The following is a 22201-nucleotide window of genomic DNA, read 5'->3' as shown; positions in this document are numbered from 1 at the left end:
TTATTTATGGATAACACAAATTTAATTATTTTTATTTTTTAACAAAATTTTCAAACAAAATAACTTTATTATTTTCTTCAAATGTTGCCAATCATGCTATACGGCCGATGATCGATCATCATAGGCCCTCTCCAACCAAAAATCGTGGTTCCGCCACTGATTTATTGCTATAGAGTATCTTGTCCTCCATCTCAAATTCTTGCAAGAAGCCACATTCAGGGGCCACTACATTGATGGAAGAAATAAAGGAATAGATAAACAAATTACACCCATTGGAAAGACATATTTTGTTCAAAAAACATCGCTTTTGGCTTTCACACTAATGGGTGGCCATGTTAAGTATAAACACTATAATTTTTTTATAAATACATTACATTTTAATTACATTAAAGATCTTTAACCTTGATTCAATGTCAGGTTTACACCATATTTTAATCAAAGACAGTGAGTAAAAGGACAATTAAATTTGGGTAATTATCATAAAACATCTTTACCTTTCAATGTTGTTGTACAAAACGTCTATACCTTTCATTTTTTACACTTTTACCCTTACCTCCACCTTTTATTGCAGAAATTATCATTTTCATTACATTTCTAGTGTGAAATAACAAATATACCCCATATTTAAATAAAACAATGAAATCATAATTCCTAACTTTTTTAAAAAGTCCAAATGAGTCCAAATAAATTATTAAAAATGTAATTAGCACAAAACGTCCCTATCTTTCATTATTATTGTGCAAAATGTCATTACCTTTCATTTTTTTTTGACATTTTTCACCCTTATTTCATATTTCATTGAGAAAATCATTATTTTCATCAATTTTCTCAATTAAAAGTTGTAAAATGACAAATATACACCCCTCTTTAAATGAATAAAATTAATAAAAAAAGAAAAATAAAGAACAAATTGCAACTATACCAATTTTTTCAAAAAAAAAATGTACAAATAAATAATTTTAAAAAAATAGAGACGTTTTGCACAATGATAATGAAAGGTATGAACGTTTTGTGATAATTACATTTTTAATAATTTATTTGGACTCATTTTCACTTTTTAAAAGGTTTGGAAGTATGATTGCAATTTATTCTTTAAATTTTCTTTTCTTTTTTAAATAAGTGGTACATTTGTCATTTTACATGAGAAATGTAATGAAAATGATGATTTTTATAAAATGTGAAGGTAAGGGTAAAAGTGTCAAAAAATGAAAGGTATGGACATTTTGTGCAATAACATTGAAAGATAAAGACGTTTTATGCTAATTACCCGTTAAATTTTTACTACAATAAATAAAGGATGGGAACCTTTAATAAAAATAAATGTGCTGCATTTGTAAGAAAATGAGGTGGAAATATAACCACACATATTTATCTCATACTTAAAATTTTAAAATTGAATTAAAAATTTTTGGCGAAAACCCTAGGATTTTATATATATTTTTCCAGCCTGCAAGTAGCAATAAAAAAGAGTTGTTAACGTTGTTAAGTATTATTCTAGTTAGTGATAATTAGTCAGCTATTAAAGTCAATAAAATAGCTTTTATTTTTCTTTACATGGAGTGTGACTTCGCGTATTTACGTAATGTAAAGTGGCGAAGGCATAGAAAATAGTAATCTATGAAACTCTTTGTTTGATGACAATGTCTACAACATAAAAAGTTAGAATCTTAGTAAATATTTGAAAAGATAAACTAGAAAATTATCACATTATAGTTATATAACACAGCACAAAATTCAGTATTAGCATTAAATGAAGAAATAAAATATGAATTACACAAACCAATATTTTAAAATAAAAGCAAAATATAAAAACTATAACTTTAATAATAGCTAAGCATTAATTAGCGAAAATAATATTTAGGACTTTGGTTGAGGTGGTTTGGAAGACCAGCTCTAGTGATATATGAAAAAGTAAGTAGCTCGACATTCGATCAGCCACAAGCCCTCCATGATTTCTTGCAACTCCTGGTTTGCTTTCCTTTTTCGTTTAAGGCAAGTTATGCGTGACATCTTACAAATGGAATATTATGATATTAATGTGTTAAAAACAAACAAGTTATCAGAATCGCTCTAATACCATTTGTTAAGAACCAGGGCAAATAATAAGCATGAGAATAATATGAGCAATATGAAAATAATGGATCAAAAAGTAAAAAAGATTTAGTGAAATCCAAATTTGGAAAAACTACGAGCATATGCGAAGAATTCACTATAATCAATAGTAAAGAGTTACAAATGATTTTTTGGACCAATAACTAATTGGATAATCGATTAATTTCAATATGTGTTATACACCACATGTTTAAAACCAAAGAATCACTAACATACGAAGAAAATTAATACATGAAGAGTTTAATATAAGTTGAAGTTCCAATACAATGGGTAAAGTCAATAATGAAGAATTTAGAATGAAATAAGAGTCAAATTCACCTTGAAATCTTTTAAGACATATTCAAGTTTCCTACTTACTCCTACTGTTCCTCATTTAGTATTTCTAATCAAATACTCAACAAGAATTCGGATCACAGCCCAATTATAACAAACTCCACCTTAATGAATTCAATTGCATGGATTAAAACTTAGCCGTTCAATTTCAACAAATACTCCACTGAATTACTCTATCTCTTCCACCACACTCCTCTGAGCTTACTTAGCAACTGTGAACTAGATCCAAGCCCTGCTTACCAACAAAATTACCTTGGGCATCAATCTAGCTCGAATCATCACGAACAATAAAATCTCAAGTACACAACTATTTGAGTTAATAAATTTGCTCAACTTATCCCACGATCAACAAGATTACAAATCCTTGCGTTACTTCCCCTCCAACGTCCAAACAAAAATCTACTTTAACAAAAAATTTGTTGCGTTCCCAAGCCGAAATCTCAAATTTCATACTTGCCATCCCTAAAACAATCAACCTTGATCAAATCTCGCTTGAATATCTAACATAGCCCTCTCAAGAGCTATCAAAACCTTGGTTATGAAACTAGTTTGTTGCGAAAAGCGAAAGATGATACCAAATTAATCCAATACCACTTTTTGGAGAAAATAAGAGATTAAACCACAATATGAAGTAATTGATCAAAAAAATACAAGAATAAAATAATTTACATAGGATGGAGATTTTATTATAATATTTTGATAAAATACAAAGATTTTGCATTTACAATTTTTCTAACTTGTAATGAGATTAAATTACCCGACTAAATTGTAGAGAAGAACCAAATATATATAGGGCTTCCAAATAAAATTTCAACTAAAATTTGTCCAATAGACATAGAATAGAATTCCAAAAGTATTTAAAATAAAATTTCTTTTAATGTGCACTTTAATTAGAATTCTCAATTATATATCTTTATCAAATAATTTAGGTCACACCCAAATTCTAACAATATATATGCTATAACTATAAATACGTGACCTTTCTATTGCACCAAGAATCCAAATCTCAAATGGAAAGAGATTGAAATCATATGTTGTGTTTTGTTATTAATATACAATACTCATGTTCTCATTTTCATGGTTTGTCTTGTCCATTATAGAGAGAACCTTACTTATAGTTCTCACATTTTGAGAGATTCTTAAGTAAAATTTTCCTATCATGTTAGAAAGAGGACAATCTCATGTGAAACCTAAAACAAAACCCATGGGACCATGCCTTTGTTTTTGTTCTGGAAAAGACTGGTTTGGGAACTAATAGAGCTTTGGATCTAAGGAAAAGACATTTCCTGATACTTCTTATATCCTATTTAAGCAAAGGTAATATTCCTCCCATGGCAAACATTGACGAAAAGTAATACTTATCTTCTTGTATCTCAATTTCTAATTTGATCGATTTTGTTGGACTCTTGGATAGTTCAAAGTTCTATCACATATGGCAATGCACTATTGCAGGCTAGCTCGACTTAGCTCCACTTCAAAGTCGCTTAAAACATTTTTTCTTGAATGCTATATGTTATGGGCATGGTGTCACAACATATACTCAATAATTCCCTAGCATCATCTTTCACTAAGGTGGACATTGGTGAGCTCTTCCTTATCATTACATCAGCGAATAATCTCAAAAGTAAAAAAAACATGACAATTCTCAACAAATTTTATGTTTTGTCATTAATATACGAGCAAGAAAATGATTAGATCATTTCTGACTGTTTTCCTAAGTTTGAAAAGTTTACTTATATAAAATTTTGTGATAAATAGAAAGCTTGCATAAAATAAAAACTGTCTACTTTTGTGCCTACATTACCAACTAATATATACCATTTTCCTTGTCTCCAGCGTTTTCAAAATGGTGAAATAACACTATGAAATATTGATCAATGTGGGTCATAGAAAAACATAGTTGGGAGTGCAGCCCATTATTAAAAAATTATTGTAATACTCATTAGATTGAAATTATTAATAATTAATCAAAGTTGTTTTTTATTAAACAATATCTGGTCATGTACTAATTAATAAGAACAGTTTAACAACGGTACCACATTAAGCAATGTATTTATGCACTTAATTGAAATGATACGAGTCAAATAATTCCATACAAAAAATCACAATAGATTTAAGGGGTATACTCAATTGGAACTTTTAAGACTTTTTAGGATTAACAAAGATTAGGGCTGCATTCACAATATCTTCAGTTAAAATTTTTTAGAAATCTCTATAAATTTCGAGGTATTCAAATTACAATGAGTTTTAAAGACTCCTATAAAAGTTTTTAGGGTATTTACTTTTAACCAGACAGTAAAAAAAATAAAATTTCAAAATTTGACTCTTATTCATTCAAATATTTTGGGAGACTTTCATAAATAAAAAATAAAATAAATATGTGTTGTTTGTTTCTTTCAATAATTCTCTTTCATTTTCCCTTCTATGACATTTGAGCCATAATTATATTTTATTTTTTTACCAATTATATTTGTCTCTATTTGTATTTTTTTTTCCTCCTACCTCTTTTATTGTTTATATCCATTTTATATGAATAATTAAATTATAACTAAAGATTCTTATAACTTTTTTCCCCCTTTTTATCCTTTTTCTATAAAAAAGAACTATTTGTAATTAAATTATAAGATTTTATATAAAAAGGACTAATTTATAATTAAATTTTAAATATATTGATTTCTTATTTACTATTTAAAGGTATGTCATACTTGATAATACCGAATATTAAATTTTTTTTTTTTTTTTTATCAAAGAGTATATTTGCTATTTTGATTATCATTTTATTTAGTTCAGGCAACTTAAAATTTTTGTTGTTTCAAATTTTTTTTATTATATGGGAAGGGAAAGAAAATTATCCGAACTACCATCTCGTATGCAAGAACTTCACATTATTGCACTAGACCTACGTAAATTTTATTTTAAATGAAAGTCTTTTAAATTCTAAAAAAATTTAAAAGTTTATAAATGAAAGTATATAAAAATCTACTAAAGACATCCATTGATTTCATACAAATCTATAAAAGTCCGTAAAATTTACAAAAGTCACCATAAAAAAAAAAAAATTAATAAAATTTTTCAGAAGTCTCAATTGAATACACCATTACATCTAATTGAGCCTAGATGATCACATGCACGTAACACAAAACAATTACCAGTTATCAAGAAATAACCTAAAATGTTTATGGCTCCTTGAAGATTAGCTAATATTTTTAAACTGAGCAAATTATTACATTTTAATTATATAACAAAAAACAAAATTCAATATTTGCAATAGATAAAGAAATCAAATATTTTAAAATAAAAATAAAATATCAAAATCTCAAAATTACAACTTTAATACTATTTGTAATAAATTAAAAAAAGAATTAGTGGGCGAATCTACGGATTAATAAGTTAACGTACAGATAATGAGGAAGTCTATCGAAATTAAGACGTACAGACAATGAGGAAGTCTATCGCAATCTTAATTTCAAAACAAACTCAAAGATAAGCATGGGTGGTTAAGAGATGAAACAGTCACAATCTAGAAAATCTTCAAAGAGATGTATATAGGTTAGGAATCTAATTTCTTTATCATACGTATATATATATATATTCAGTTCATAGGTTTACCAATATTTCTCTTTACCTAAACCCTAGATCTAGCTAGCAAAGGAAAACAATAATGGCCGGCGGAGGAATGATTGCACCATCAGTGAACAAGGGGTATCCTGGAAAGTTCACTGGCAGAGTGTTCATCACTTGTATTGTCGCTGCCACCGGAGGTTTGATTTTTGGTTACGACATCGGTATTTCAGGTATACGAATCTTCCCCACTGCAAAACATTAATCTTGAAGAATTTTTCTTGGTTTGATCATTCACGGAATTTTGAATGCGTGCAGGCGGCGTAACATCGATGCCTCCGTTCTTGGAGAAATTCTTTCCGGACGTTTACAAGAAAGAGGTACTGAATATCGGGGGAACAAATCAGTATTGTAAGTTCGACAGCCAAAAACTGACGATGTTTACATCATCTTTATACTTGGCCGCTCTCGTAGCATCCTTAATCGCTTCGACAGTAACACGTAAGTTGGGACGGAGACCCTCGATGCTTCTTGGTGGAGCTCTCTTTCTCGCAGGCGCTATCGTGAACGGACTCGCCCAAAATACAACAATGCTCTATGTTGGTCGAGCTCTTCTTGGCGTGGGTGTTGGTTTTGCTAATCAGTCCGTGCCCGTGTACCTCTCGGAAATGGCTCCTTACAAGTATCGCGGGGCGCTGAATATGGTTTTCCAATTGTCAATTACAATTGGTATTCTTGCAGCCTATGTAATAAATTACTTCACAGCAAAGATGAAGAGTGGCAACGGATGGCGTTACAGTTTGGGATGTGCAGGAGTACCTGCTATCATATTCGTACTCGGTTCATTATGCCTTCCCGACACACCAAACTCTTTGATTGAGCGGGGTAAAAATGACGAAGCAAGGAAAAGACTTCAAAATATACGAGGTGTTGACAATGTTGATGAAGAATACAATGATCTGATTAATGCAAGTATTGAATCACAGAAGATAAAGCATCCATGGGCAAAACTTTTCTCCAGAAAATACAGGCCTCAGTTGTTATTTGTTTCTTTTATTCCATTCTTCCAACAACTCACAGGAATGAACGTGTTCATGTTTTATGCCCCGATTCTGTTCAAAACCATTGGTTTTGGAGCTAATGCTTCCTTATTTTCTTCTGTAATTACTGGCGTGGTCAACACTGTGTCTACTCTTGTTTCGATGGTCACTGTTGACAGGTTTGGAAGGAGGGGACTCTTTATTGAAGGTGGACTGCAAATGTTAATTTGCCAGGTACGGTTCCTAGTTTATTTATCTATTTCAGCTTTTAATTACTTTAATTAATCATAGTTTATACGGTGCAGATTATTATTACAGTTTGCATTGGAATTAAATTTGGTCTAAATGGAAATCCTAGCGAATTGGAACATTGGTATGCAACGTTGGTGGTTGTAGCTATATGCGTTTATGTAGCTGGATTTGCTTGGTCTTGGGGGCCTCTTGGTTGGTTGGTGCCAAGTGAAATTTTGCCTCTTGAAGTCCGATCTGCTGGACAGAGCATCAATGTTTCCGTTAATATGATCTTTACATTTTTCATTGCTGAAATTTATCTACAAATGATGTGCGCAATGAAGTTTGGTCTCTTCATATTCTTCGCTTTTTTCGTCTTCTCAATGACTATTTTCATCTACAAACTCTTGCCGGAGACTAAAGGAATTCCAATTGAAGAGATGGCTGAAATATGGAAGGAACATCCTGTTTGGAGAAAATATGTTGTCGACGAGAACGAAAAACCAACCGGTACTCTCAATATTGAGGAGATCAATATCACAAAAGAAGGTTGAGCAATTTTTCTTTGTTCTCTAGTTTGTAATAATGGTTTGCTTAGAATTATATTTTGCGACTCTTTTTACTGGTAGAAACGATGTAACTTTAAGTTTGTTTTATTGAAGAATATTGCGTTTAGGTTTTGTTATTCATCTTGTATCGAGTTTTTGCTAGTATACCATATATGTGTGCTGGTGTGTGTGGCACTGACTCCACTGCAACAAATTTTTTAAAAAAATAAAAATAAAATTGGCATGATTATCATATACGTTAACCCTGGAATAGTGAATAGGAAGAGTTGATATCACTTGAAATCCATCCAAACTCTCCTGGAGAGGGTATGAAGCGTTAAATCCTTTAGAATAACATGTTGATTAAACTCAAATCTATATGTACACATTATCGCTTACGGATTTGGGGCCAAATAGTTGTTCACGTGGATATAATATGTTTTTCAATGTAATTTTGTTAAAGATGATTGGTGTGACCAAAACGATAAAAAGAAGATATTTAGTTGATTTGTATAAAAATTAGTTTTTCATTAAATTTTGATAAAATGTTGGTGAAATCTACTTGAAAAGTTGATAAAAGTTATAAATTCCATGAAATATATATTTGAAAATAAACTTAAAGAAAAATTGAATTTTCAGAAATGGAGATCAAAGAGGACTTAATTTTATTTTGAAAAAAAAAAAAAATATATTTAGTTACTTTTTCCAAAGAGAACACGCGACATACTCGGCATCAAATTTGATATGTTAAATTAAATATATTTATAAAAGAAGACACTTCCTCCTACCAATGATTTGACTTATATAGTTTAACGAAGTTAATCTAACAAACTAGATCCATTAAAAACATTCTAAACCCATTGTGCCCACATCCAAACGCACCTCAATTAAAGATTTTAACACATTTAGATTCTAGACCGTTAAATTAGCTTAAGTTGTAGATTAAGATTGAATTGTTTTAGAATAAAGCCACTTAGACATGCTTAAAAAATAGGGAGTGAAGAGACGGACTGATGTGTCAGAAAACGATTGTGTGTTTTTGGTTTAATTTTTTAAACTATCTAATCATGCATCGACACGTGTTCCATCTGAATTTGAGTTTGGATTTAAGTTTGGATGTATAGCATGATTGATCATTTTAAAGAGAAACCTTTCCATTCACAATATAGAGATTAAAATATCCTGATTTTTCCTCATGTTTACTTATTTTTAATTTTTATTTCAATTTAAATTTAAAAATAGAAAAAGGAAAAAAAATTGGTCTAGTGAGCTCAGGGAAAGGACCATGTTCCCGGTCCTTATTTTGGTTCTCCAACAAGGGGACACTGAGTGAGGCCAGCACATTTTGCCATTAAGACAACTAGGTTAATATGACATTATTGTGTTCATAATTACTGTTTAAATTTACAAACTCTTGTCGGAGATCAAAGGAATTCCAATTGAAGAATCACTGAAATATGGAAGGCTCGCCTCTGTTGGAGAGGCTATGTTGTCGACAACAACAAAAAACTAACTAGTGTTAGTTATGAGATGAGATTATATAAGGAATCAAGCTCACAAAAGAAAGTTGAACAATTTTTCTTGGTTCTAGTTTTCAATAACAATTTTTTTAGTGCGTTTTATTTCATCATTAAACGTCAGAATTTTTTTTTCCATGATAAATTTTGTAACTTGAAGTATCAAGAATGTTGTGTTATTCAACTAGCATTGAGTTAATAGATTAATTTATACTGTATGGATTTTAGATGTTCGAGATATACTACTTGCATATTCATGTACACTTAAAATCTATAGGTTTAATTTTGAGGGGCCAAGGTGTAGACTCTAAGATTTAGTCACTGTAAGGTGGATACCTGAATATCCAAAAAAAAAAAAAAAAAAAAAATCTATAGGTTTAATCTTCTTAACTTTGTTCAATTAACAATAAAAAACCAACTAGTAATTACAAACTACGCAAAAAACTTTTCCATATCTTTTGATCACAAATTGTCACACGTCTTGTGATAGTTTCTCACTATATTATGAATGGAAAGGTTATACCTAAACCACTATAAAAAATGTTAGAACAACCGTAATTTGGTTAATTTATCAAACCGTAAAACTAATGATTAAAAACAAATTTAATTTTCTTTTTTCAGAATTTCCTAATACCTGACGACTCAAATTATTTATGGATGACTTGATTTATCTAAACAAATAATTAGGGATATAATGACATAACCCGTCCCAGATCACTCTAGTGGATCCGAAACGTGCTTTGCGCCAATGATAGATGCTGACTCGATGTCAAATCCATCATTATGGTTGACTATGAGTTACTAATGATTATACGCAAAATAAGATACTTATGACAAAAAATAATGTAATGGGCCCAAAATAATTATTTTATGCTTTATCAAAATGACTTATATCACTCAATATGTTGTGTGGCTTTAACTCCGAGATCATCAGACTACTCAAGCTATCAAGAACTAATTGCCACTTGTAAGAAAAAATTGTGAAAAATATATGAATTCATAACTTAGCAAAAAGAGAATTTTGAAGATATTTATACTTTCTCATTTGTGCATGTTTATCGGAAATCGAGTTTACATCACTTAACATTTCAGAATATAAGATCAAACAGCAATAATCAAGATGTGAGAAACCTCGTAATACTAAAAATATCATCTCATAGTCATGGTATAATCATCAACTCAAATCCATATAATCATCTCATCACATTACATGCATCCCCAAAAATCAACTCTGACCAAAATCTATAATTCGCCCATTGAGCTAAGCACTTTCTCCACGGGCTTTTGGCTCCCTCCGTGAAAGAAAGTACTGTTACGTGGTATTGAACATCTCTCACCCCAAAAGCTAGTTTAAGATATGAGACTTTCCTTCACACTTATAAATTGAATACCAACCTCATTCACAACCGATGTGGGACAACCGCAACAATCTCTTCCTTGCACATCGAGTTTTGTGAAACACCAAACACATCTCCCCCTCACACAACAGGGCTTGCGGGAGACCAAATCCGTCTCCCCCTCACACAAACCCGTATCTCCGTGACTGTTGAGTAAGAGATTTGTTGATAAATCGAGCTCTGGTATCGATGTTAGGTGGTATTGAGTCTCTCTTACCCCCAAAAGTTAGTTCAAGATGCAAGACTTTCCCCCACCATTATAAACTGAATATCAACCCTATCCACAATCGATGTGGGACAACCTCAACAAGTAGGTCTCAAAGACCTTTGATAATCAAATCTAAAATATGGTCGAAGTTCCTCTGTGAACCATATGTACACGGTCAAGACTCATTCATGTAGGGTAGAACCCGATAAGGTCTCTCTGTAAACTAGAAAAAATATATAATTATGTGTATTTTTTTAGTAGATTTAAATATCGCATTTCTCATATTTCAATTTGCACTCGGATTAAAATATGACAATTAAACTAATGCAAGTCCACAACGTAATTCCTCAATTTCTATATTTATTCTTGCATCTCTATTTCACTAACTTTTCCTCTTTTTAATTATTCACCAATTAGCCACCAAACATGATCAAATCCATTAAATCACTAATGCTTTCTTAAAATCACCACCTTATACATATACAAACCCTATACATTACTTATTCCACCACCTAAACTTCAATATTTATCATTTAGTTTTTTTCAAACTTGTAAAATCTGAGAAAACAAGTTGTTGATAAAAAAAAAAAAACCACTAAAATTCCAACATATTGTATTCTGGTACCTGTTTCTGTATATTGAAAACTATCACGGCTAAACCTCTGAAAAAAATAAGCACCTGTGTTGGATTTTGTTCAAAAATTGGAAAAAAATGAGGTAAATTATGCTAAATCAAACCTCAAATCCTGGTCCAACTCTAATATATCATAATTGAGTGTTTGGTATCGAATATACAATAGTTAGGCCAAATTCTCTCTTAATATTACGTAAGTAGACCTGCCAAGTGAAAAAAAAAAAAAAAAGAATAAAATGCTATTGAGTATAAAATGATTCAATCTTAATCCATAACTTCAGCTAATTCAACGGTCTATAGTCTAGATTTGTTAAAATCTTTATTGAGGTGTGTTTGGATGTGGGCACAATGGGTTTAAAAGGTTTTTAATGGATCTAGATTTTTAGACTAACTTCGTTAAAAGGTATAATTATTTGTCAAATCATTGGTAGGAGGAAGTGTCGTCTTTTATAAACATATATAATTTAACATATCAAATTTGATGTTGTTTGTCTTGTGTGTTCTCTTTGTAAAAAGTAATTAAATTCATATAAATGGTAAGTTTATTAGTGAATGACAATTGTATCTCTACAGTTCTAAAAATTATTACTGTTGTATCCCTTACTTTTCCTATTAATATAGCGCTAGGATTTTTAATAAAACATAAACAAATGTATTGATTTCTCTCTATTTTCTTCTCCGTTCTCTCTTTTTATAACACATTATTAGCATAAAAGCTTAATTTTTTAAAGTTTATTGAAGGTAATAATTTTTATAAATATAATCATATATCACGTGCTCCAAAATTAATTTGGCTACACGTGATTTTTTTTGACATATACACACATCCATTATTTCACACGAATTGTTTCTTGCGAAATTTTTCCACCAAAAAGGAATTTAAATTATAATTTCTTCCCAACTTTTGCCAGAATCAATTTGTCTGTCTTCATTAGACTTGTTTCTGTACACTTTGGATTTGTTTATGCCACAATCAATTTCTTCTCTTTTCTTTGATCAATTCATGTAAAGCCAATTCCTGTTTAAATGGTAATTAATATTTTTAACTTGATTAGATATTTTAAATGTTCTTTCATAAATTCGAATTTATAAATTATCATATTGTTTCTCTTGAAGTTGCACAACATTATAATTAATATTTTTGAAAAATATTACTTGCTCCTGAAGAGCGTAAATTTAATTTTCAATATTTCAAATTAATATTGATCTATTGCTCTTAAAAAAGTAATAATAAAATATAGTGTGCTCGCGAAGTAGCACAAGTTTAGAAGAATATATATCTTATTGTGTTCTTGAAGAAACAAAAATTAAATTACTCAATATTGAGTTATAATTAAAGAAAAATAACTTTTTGTTTTAGTAATATTCAAGAAAAATATTAATTTATCATTCTAGAAGAGCATACAAATAAATGTTTTAATATTCTCAAAGATATCATATTAGAATTTTTGAAAGAGCATAAATCTTGAAATACCAATAAGATTTAAGATGGATCATCAAGATTTTGTTTAGCAGATTTTGCAACTATGCACACAATTTTTCAAGATAAAAGAGCATAAACCTTTAAAAGAGCATAAATCTTGAAATACCAATAAGATTTAAGATGGATCATCAAGAAATCTGTTTAGCAGATATTGCAACTATACACACAATTTTTCAAGATAAAAGTATTTCTTAGAATTTAATATTAGCAGAAAATAATATTAATAGGATATCGAGAGCATCGAATATCATTGAAAATTTTGGAAGAGCATTTATTATTTAGCAAATAATACAAAATTATATATTAACGATACACTTTATTTTAACAAATTCAGAAAAAATTTACTTAGTTTTAAAGATATCATCGTAATGATGTCATATTGAGACAATGAAAGAAAATAATGTTTAATATTTTTACATAACTTCTTTTATATCTAGTTAGAAGCAGATAAAAAAAACTTCGTATGCTCCCATCTCACATATATTAGACATCTATAAAAAATATTGAATCAATTATTGTCATAAACCAGAAGTTTGTTGATCCAAAAATTTTTATACTTTGATATGATTGACTTGACTATCAAGGAGCTATAATGATGCGTCGAATAATAAACAACTCACATGAATATGCTTTAAAGAACTAAATAATTCTTTTACTTAATAATTATCCATATATAGCTTGTTCTAAAAGTAAGTTAAACATTAAACCTTCGATTACAAAGGTCAATATTGAATCTATAATTTTCTTGAAAAAATTCATGAAGATATATGTGGGTCAATACACCCACCATGTGAACATTTTATCATCTTATGGTATTAATTTATTCTTCTACTAGATAGTCATATGTTTGCCTTCTTTCCACTAAAAATGTAGCCTTTGCTAGACCACTACTCAAATCATAAAATTAGGAGCGTAACTCCCCTATTACTCAATCAAGACTAATCTTCTTGACAATGCTGAAAAATTTAGATCAACAACATTCGATGATTATTGCATATCGATTGAGATTATTTTTGAACATTTGGTTACACATGTCCATAGACAAAATGGTTTGGCAAACGTCTACATTTTTATAGCTAAACCATTACTTATGAAAACAAAACTTTCAATTTTTATTTAGGGTCATGCTATATTATATGCTGCATTATTGGTTCGTATGAGACCAATTATTTATTATCAATATTTACATTAGCAATTTGTATTTGAATATAAATCTAATATTTTTGACCTACTGATTTTTTGTTGTCCTGTTCAAATCTCTATTTCCTTGAAAGATATAACTCTACACCAACTCAAAGACATTGAAATAATATTAAACTTATGTTTCGTTACCTAAAGGGCATTGTTGATTTGAGATTATTATATTCTCAAAAGTTGTGATCCGCTTCAATGGGATATGTTAGAGATAGAAAGGGGATGGGTTCGGGAAATGCTCGGCACCCGCCTCGTTACTCGTTTAAGGTGGGTGGGATGGGGGCAAGGCGGGGGTTAGAGCGTTTGCCCGTTTAAATACCCGTTTAATTTTTTAAAATTTTTGATAATTCATTTTATTGCATCCCATTTATTAAAGTAAGATAATAATATAATTATTAGATTTTTTAATTAATTTATTTATTTTTAAAAGTTGAATTATTTGAATATATTTTGTAAATTAAGGTCTTTATTATTTATCATGTTCCTTGGATAATTTTAGTTTTCATATTCTATTAGAATTAATAAAATTTCATAGAGTTTTTTTATTTAAAGTATTGAATTCTTTTTTAAAAAATTAAACGGGGCGGGACGGGCCCCTGTTACCTATACTCGTCTCATGACGAAATTCGTCACCTAGTCCCCTACATGATTACTAGATTAAAGCGGATAATCCGCCCCAAACAGTACAGTGATTGCGGGTATCGAATATGATGGATTTTTTTGCCATCCATATGGATATGTAGATATATGTTATCTCTCTGACTCACATAAAGCCAAATTACAAACAGGATTTGTGTTTACATATAGAAGAACAACTGTATCATGGAAATTTGTGAAACAAGCATTGACAGCAACATCTTCAAATGATTCTAAAATTACTACAATCCATGGAACAAACCAGAATGTGCATATTTAATAAACATAATCCATCATATCTAAGCATTATGCGAGTTAACTTCAACAAAAAATAGTCCAACATTCTCGTATGAAGAAAATGTAGCTTGTATTACAAAACTCAAATGTTGCAATATCAAAGGTGACAGAACGAAGTATATTTCTTCAAAAAAATTTCATACACGAGTTTCAGAAGAATGATGATATCGATATCCAACAAATTCGCTCAAGTGACAATATAATCGATTTATTTACAAAAGCATTGTCAACATCTACATTTAAGAAATTGTTTCATGAGATTGAAATGTGTCGATTCAAAGATTTTCAATGATCAACATCAGGGGGAGTAGCTATACTCTTTTTCCTTCGCTTAGGTTTTATCCCACTGAATTTTCCTAACAGATTTCAATGAAGCAGAATTTAATTTCGATACTCCAAAATAATTGTACTCGTTTTCTTTCGTTTGATATTTTTTGTTCCATAAAGTTTTTATCAAACAAGGTTTTAACGAAGAATAAATTTTATAATATATCATTCAAGGGGGAGTGTTGTAAATGATAAATTTATTTGTAAATGACAATTGTATCTCTATACCACGAGAAATCATTACCGTTGTATCCCTTATTTTTCCTATAAAATATAAAAAACAAAAGATAAAAAAAAGACAAAAGTCAATAGACTTATATATCTTTTATCAAGAACTAAAGCTCTATATTTATAGAGAAAAATTAGGAATACAACATGAATAATTTCTAAAGTTGTAAAGATACAATTGTCATTCACTAGTAATCTTACCATTCACAATAATTTAATTACTTTTTCCAAAGAGAACACACAATTACACAACATCAAATTTGATATGTTAAATTAAATAAGTTTATAAAAGAAGACACTTCCTCCTACCAATGATTAGACAAATAATTATATCTTTTAACGAAGTTAGTTTAACAATCTAGATCCATTAACAACCTTCTTTTTAACGAAGTTAGTTTAACTCAAAGTCAACCTTGATGGTAGATTTAGCATCTAGTCATCATTTATTAGCAACGTAAGTCACGTTTTGGATCCACTAAAGTGATCTGGGAAGGGTCGTGTCACTATATCCCTAATTATTTGTTTACATAAATCAAGTCATCCATAAATAAGAGAAAATTTGGCCTAACTATTGTGTATTTGATACCAAACACTCAATTATGATATATTAGAGTTGGATCAGGATTTGAGGTTTGATTTTGCATAATTTAATTCATTTTTTTCCAATTTTTGAACAAAATCCTACACAGGTGCTATTTTTAAAATTATTCCAGAAAGTGCTATTTTCAATGGTTTAGCCTAAACTGTTTAGGTGATAGTTTTCAATATACAGAAACTAGTTCCAGAATAAAATACGTTGGAATTTTAGTGGTTTTTTTCGTCAACAAGTTTTCTCGGATTTTACAAGTTTGAATAAAACTAAATGATAAATATTGAAGTTTAGGTGTTGGAATAAGTAATGTACAGGGTTTGTATATGTATAAGGTGGTGATTTTAAGAAAGCATTAATGATTTAATGGATTTGTTCATGTTTGGTGACTAATTGGTAAATAATTAAAGAGAGGAAACGTTAGTGAAATAGAGATGCAATAATAAATATAGAAATTAAGGAATTACGTGGTGGACTTGCATTAGTTTAATTGTCATATTTTAATCCGAGTGCGAATTGAAATATGAGAAATGCGATAATTAGATCAACTAGAAAAATACACATAATTATATACTTCTTCTAGTTCACAAAGAGGCCTTGGTCGGGTTCTACTCTACATGAATGAGTCTTGACCGTGTACATATAGTTCACAGAGGGGCTTTGACCATGTTTTAGATTTGATTATCAAAGGTCTTTGAGACCTACTTTCGTTCACGAAGGGAGCTAGCAGCTCGTGGCGAAAGTGCTTAGCTCAATCGGCGAATTATAGATTTTGGTCAGAGAGCACATTTTTTGGGGATGCATGTAATGTGATGAGATGATTATATGGATTTGAGTTGATGATTATACCAGGACTATGAGATGATATTTTTTAGTATTATGAGGTTTCTCACATCTTGATTATTGTTGTTTGATCTTATATTCGGAAATGTTAAGTGATGTAAACTTGATTTCAGATAAACATGCACAAATGAAAAGGTGTAAATATCTTCAAAATTCTCTTTTCACTGAGCTATGAACTCATATATTTTTCACAATTTTTTCTTACAAGTGGCAATTAGTTCTTGATAGCTCGAGTAGCCTGAGTTAAAGCCACACAACATATTGAGTGATACGAGTCATTTTGATAAAGCATGAAATAATTATTTTAGGCCCATTACATTATTTTTTGTCATAAGTATCTTATTTTAGATTATAATCATTAGTAACTCACAGTCAGCCTTGATTATGGATCTGACATCTAGTCAGCATCCATCATTGGTGCAAGTCACGTTTCGGATCCACTAGGGTGATCGGGGACCGAGACGTGTCATTATATCCCTAATTATTTGTTTAGATAAATCGAGTCATCCACAAATAACTTGCCTCGTTAGGTATTAGGAAATTCTGAAAATAGAAAATTAAATTTGTTTCTAATAATTTGTTTTACGGTTTGACAAATTAACCAAATTAGGGTTGTTCTAACATTTTTTTTATAGTGGTTTAGGTATAACCTTTCCATTCATAATATAGTGAGAAACTATCACAAGACGTGTGACAATTTGTGATCGGAAGATATGAAAAAGTGTTTTGCGTAGTTTGTAATTACTAGTTCGTTTTTTATTGTTATCAATTGAACAAAGTTAAGAAGATCAAACCTATAGATTTTAAGTGTCCATGAATATGCAGGTAGTATATCTCAAACATCTAAAATCCATATAGTATAAATTATTCTATTAACACAATGCTAGTTGAATAACACAACATTCTTGATACTTCAAGTTACAAAATGTTATAACCCACTCACTCATAGTCAAAGTCAAGAAAATTATTTAGTCAAAGTCCAAAAATTCAATTGGTCAAAGTCAATATCCAATAGGGATTTAAATGAAATAAATTATTTAATTGTGGTTTAATTTATTATGAAAAATAGTTAAAGGTTTAAAATGGATAAAACTTAATTTTAGGGATCTAATTATATATTATTGGAAGTAAAAGACTAGATGTTATATTAAATTGAAGAATAAGGACTTTCTATGCAAAAATGGGTCCTGGAGTACATGTGGCAAGTAATTAACCCATTACCATTTTCATATGATAGATACATGCAGAGAGATAAGGCTGGAGACAGACAGAAGCAAGAAAAACTGAGAAAGAGAGAAGGAAGAGGAGAAAAAGAAAGAAGCTTATGTTGTTAGAAAATAAGTGGTCTACATTATTAGGCTTGAATTCCTTAATTTTGAAATGTAAGTAAAAAATTACTTATTGTCAAATTATGTTTGATTTTATAGTTGTTAGATTTTTAGACAAAATTCAATTTTATTGAAGGGGTTAAGTATAATAAACTATGAAGTCGAGTAAAGTGAAAGAAAAATTAGTTTTAGTCATTAAAGAGACTTTAGAAATTGTTTAAATGTGAAATAATTAAGTTTGGGTATCGCCTATTTAATTATTGAAATTATTTAAAATAATTAATTGTTTATTTAAAAATTATATCGTATTTCAAGCGACGATACTGACATCAGAACAACTTACAAACCGGGTTGATTTTGCGAACATAGTACTGTGAGTGGAAAAACATAAATATTTTTAAAGTATCTATAAATTAAGTCTATTATCAAAGTGTGTGCATTTATCTGTAATTATGTGTTCGATTATATGATTATCATGGAAATCTCTTTTATAATGATACATGGGGAATATCAAAGATTATTTATGACACATTTGTGACTTGGTATGTAAAACATGTAATATTGAGATTTGTTTGGTATGTGAAACATGCAATATTGAGATCGGCCAGAAAAGTACAAATGATTATATACTTCTTCTAGTTCACAGAGGGACCTTGACCATGTTCTATCTTACACGCGAGGTCTTGACCTGACATTGGTCTTGATCGTGTACATACAGTTCACAGAGGGGGTTTGGCCGTGTTCTAGAATTGATTATGAAAGGTCTTTGAGACCGACTTTCGTTTACAGAGGGGGGCTAAAGGTTCGTGACGAAAGTTCTTAGCCCGAGAGACGAATTACAGATTTAGTCCGAAGGTACATTTTTGGTGAATTTTCAAGTACATTTGATGTGATGAGATTATAGCATGATTATCAGCTGATATTTATATCATGATTTTGAGATGATATTTTACCACGTTATGTGAATGTCTCACGTTTCGACTATAATTATACGATGTTATCTCGTTTTTCGATAAAAATGTAAAATGGAAAGAGTATATTTATTTTCGAAAATTTTCACTTATTGAGCTATCAACTCATATATTTTCCCATGATTTTTCCTACAAGTAGCAATTGATTCTTTTTAGTTGGAAGAGCCTAATGATTTCGGAATGAGAGTCACACGATATGTTGAATATTATAACTCATATTGATGAAGCACGAAGTAAATATTTTGGGCCCATCGCATTATATTTTATATAAGCACTTGATTTTGTTGCATTTTTTGAAATAACTCATAGTCAGCATTGATGATAGATTTGACATCTAGTTAGCATTTATTATCGACGCACGTCATGTTTTAGGTCCACTAGGGTGATTCAGGACGGATCGTGTCACAAAATTTTATCATGAAAAAAAAAATCTAACGTTTAATGATGAAATAAAACGCACTAAAAAAATCGTTATTGAAAACGAGAACCAAGAAAAATTGTTCAACTTTCTTTTGTGAGCTTGATTCCTTCTATAATCTCATCTCATAAATAACACTAGTTAGCATTGATGATAGATTTGACATCTAGTTAGCATTTATTATCGACGCACGTCATGTTTTAGGTCCACTAGGGTGATTCAGGACGGGTCGTGTCACAAAATTTTATCATGAAAAAAAAATCTAACGTTTAATGATGAAATAAAACGCACTAAAAAAATCGTTATTAAAAACGAGAACCAAGAAAAATTGTTCGACTTTCTTTTGTGAGCTTGATTCCTTCTATAATCTCATCTCATAAATAACACTAGTTCGTTTTTTGTTGTTATCGACAACATAGCCTCTCCAACAAAGGCGTGTCTTCCATATTTCAGTGATTCTTCAATTGGAATTCCTTTGATCTCCGACAAGAGTTTGTAAATTTAAACAGTCATTATGAACACAATAATATGTCATATTAACCTAGTTGTGTTAATGGCAAAATGTGCTGGCCTCACTCAGTGTCCCCTTGTTGGAGAACAAAAATAAGGACCGGGAACATGGTCCTTTCCCTGAGCTCACTAGACCATTTTTTTTTCTATTTTTAGATTTAAATTGAAATAAAAATTAAAAATAAGTAAACATGAGGAAAAATCAGGATATTTTAATCTCTATATTGTGAATGGAAAGGTTTCTCTCTATAAAATGATCAATCATGCTATACATCCAGACTTAAATTCAAACTCAAATTCAGATGGAACACATGTCGATGTATGATTAGATAGTTTGAAAAATTAAACCAAAAACACACGATCGTTTTCTGACACATCAGTCACTCAGTGTCCCCTTGTTGGAGAACAAAAATAAGGACCGGGAACATGGTCCTTTCCCTGAGCTCACTAGACCATTTTTTTTTTCTATTTTTAGATTTAAATTGAAATAAAAATTCAAAATAAGTAAACATGAGGAAAAATCAGGATATTTTAATCTCTATATTGTGAATGGAAAGGTTTCTCTCTATAAAATGATCAATCATGCTATACATCCAGACTTAAATTCAAACTCAAATTCAGATGGAACACATATCGATGCATAATTAGATAGTTTGAAAAATTAAACCAAAAACACACGATCGTTTTCTGACACATCAATCTGTCTCTTCACTCCCTATTTTTAAACCTGGTCAAGTGGCTTTATTCTTAAACGATTCAATCTTAATCCATAACTTAAGCTAATTTAACGGTCTAGAATCTAGATGTGTTAAAATCTTTAATCGAGGTGCGTTTGGATGTGGGCACAATGGTTTTAGAATGTTTTTAATGGATCTAGATTGTTAGATTAACTTCGTTAAAAGATATAATTATTTGTCAAATCACTGGCAGGAGGAAGTGTCTTCTTTTATAAATATATTTAATTTAACATATCAAATTTGATGCTGTGTATGTCGCGTGTTCTCTTTGGAAAAAGTAACTAAATATAATTTTTTTTCACAAAATAAAATAAGTCCTCTTTGATCTCCATTTCTGAAAATTCAATTTTTCTTTAAATTTATTTCATGAAATTTATAACTTTTATCAACTTTTCAAATAGATTTCACCAACATTTTATCAAAATTTAATTAAAAACTAATTTTTATCCAAATCAGCTAAATATCTTCTTTTTATCGTTTTGGTCACACAATCATATTTAACGAAATTACATTGAAAAACAGATTATATCCACATGAACAACTATTTAGCCCCAAATCTGTAAGCGATAATGTCTACATATAATTTTTAGATTCGAGTTTGATCAACATGTTATTCTAAAGGATTTAACGCTTCATACCCTCTCGAGGCTTAAGAGTTTGGATGGATTTCAAGTTATATCAACTCTTCCAATTCACTATCCCGGGGTTAACGTACATGAAATTTATAACTTTTATCAACTTTTCAAATAGATTTCACCAACATTTTATCAAAATTTAATTAAAAACTAATTTTTATCCAAATCAACTAAATATCTTCTTTTTATCGTTTTGGTCACACAATCATATTTAACGAAATTACATTGAAAAACATATTATATCCACGTGAACAACTATTTAGCCCCAAATCCGTAAGCGATAATGTGTACATATAGATTTGAGTTTAATCAACATGTTATTCTAAAGGATTTAACGCTTCATACCCTCTCGAGGCTTAAGAGTTTGGATGGATTTCAAGTTATATCAACTCTTCCAATTCACTATCCCGGGGTTAACGTACAT

General features: G+C 30.0%; 1 protein-coding gene across 1 annotated transcript; it reads left to right on the top strand.

Annotated features, from left to right (window-relative positions):
- Positions 1–6050: 6050 nt before the first annotated feature.
- Positions 6051–7962, top strand: LOC111392208 (sugar carrier protein C-like). The gene is made up of 3 exons (XM_023017493.1): positions 6051–6239; positions 6325–7280; positions 7352–7962. The coding sequence occupies exons 1-3, from the start codon at positions 6107–6109 to the stop codon at positions 7829–7831; spliced, it is 1569 nt and encodes a 522-aa protein (XP_022873261.1). The 5' UTR covers positions 6051–6106; the 3' UTR covers positions 7832–7962.
- The last annotated feature ends 14239 nt before the right edge of the window (positions 7963–22201 follow it).

Source organism: Olea europaea, unplaced genomic scaffold (genome assembly GCF_002742605.1).
Source record: "Olea europaea var. sylvestris unplaced genomic scaffold, O_europaea_v1 scaffold901, whole genome shotgun sequence".
NCBI classification, from domain to species: Eukaryota; Viridiplantae; Streptophyta; class Magnoliopsida; order Lamiales; family Oleaceae; genus Olea; species Olea europaea.
This window is presented reverse-complemented; position numbering and strand designations above follow the sequence as displayed.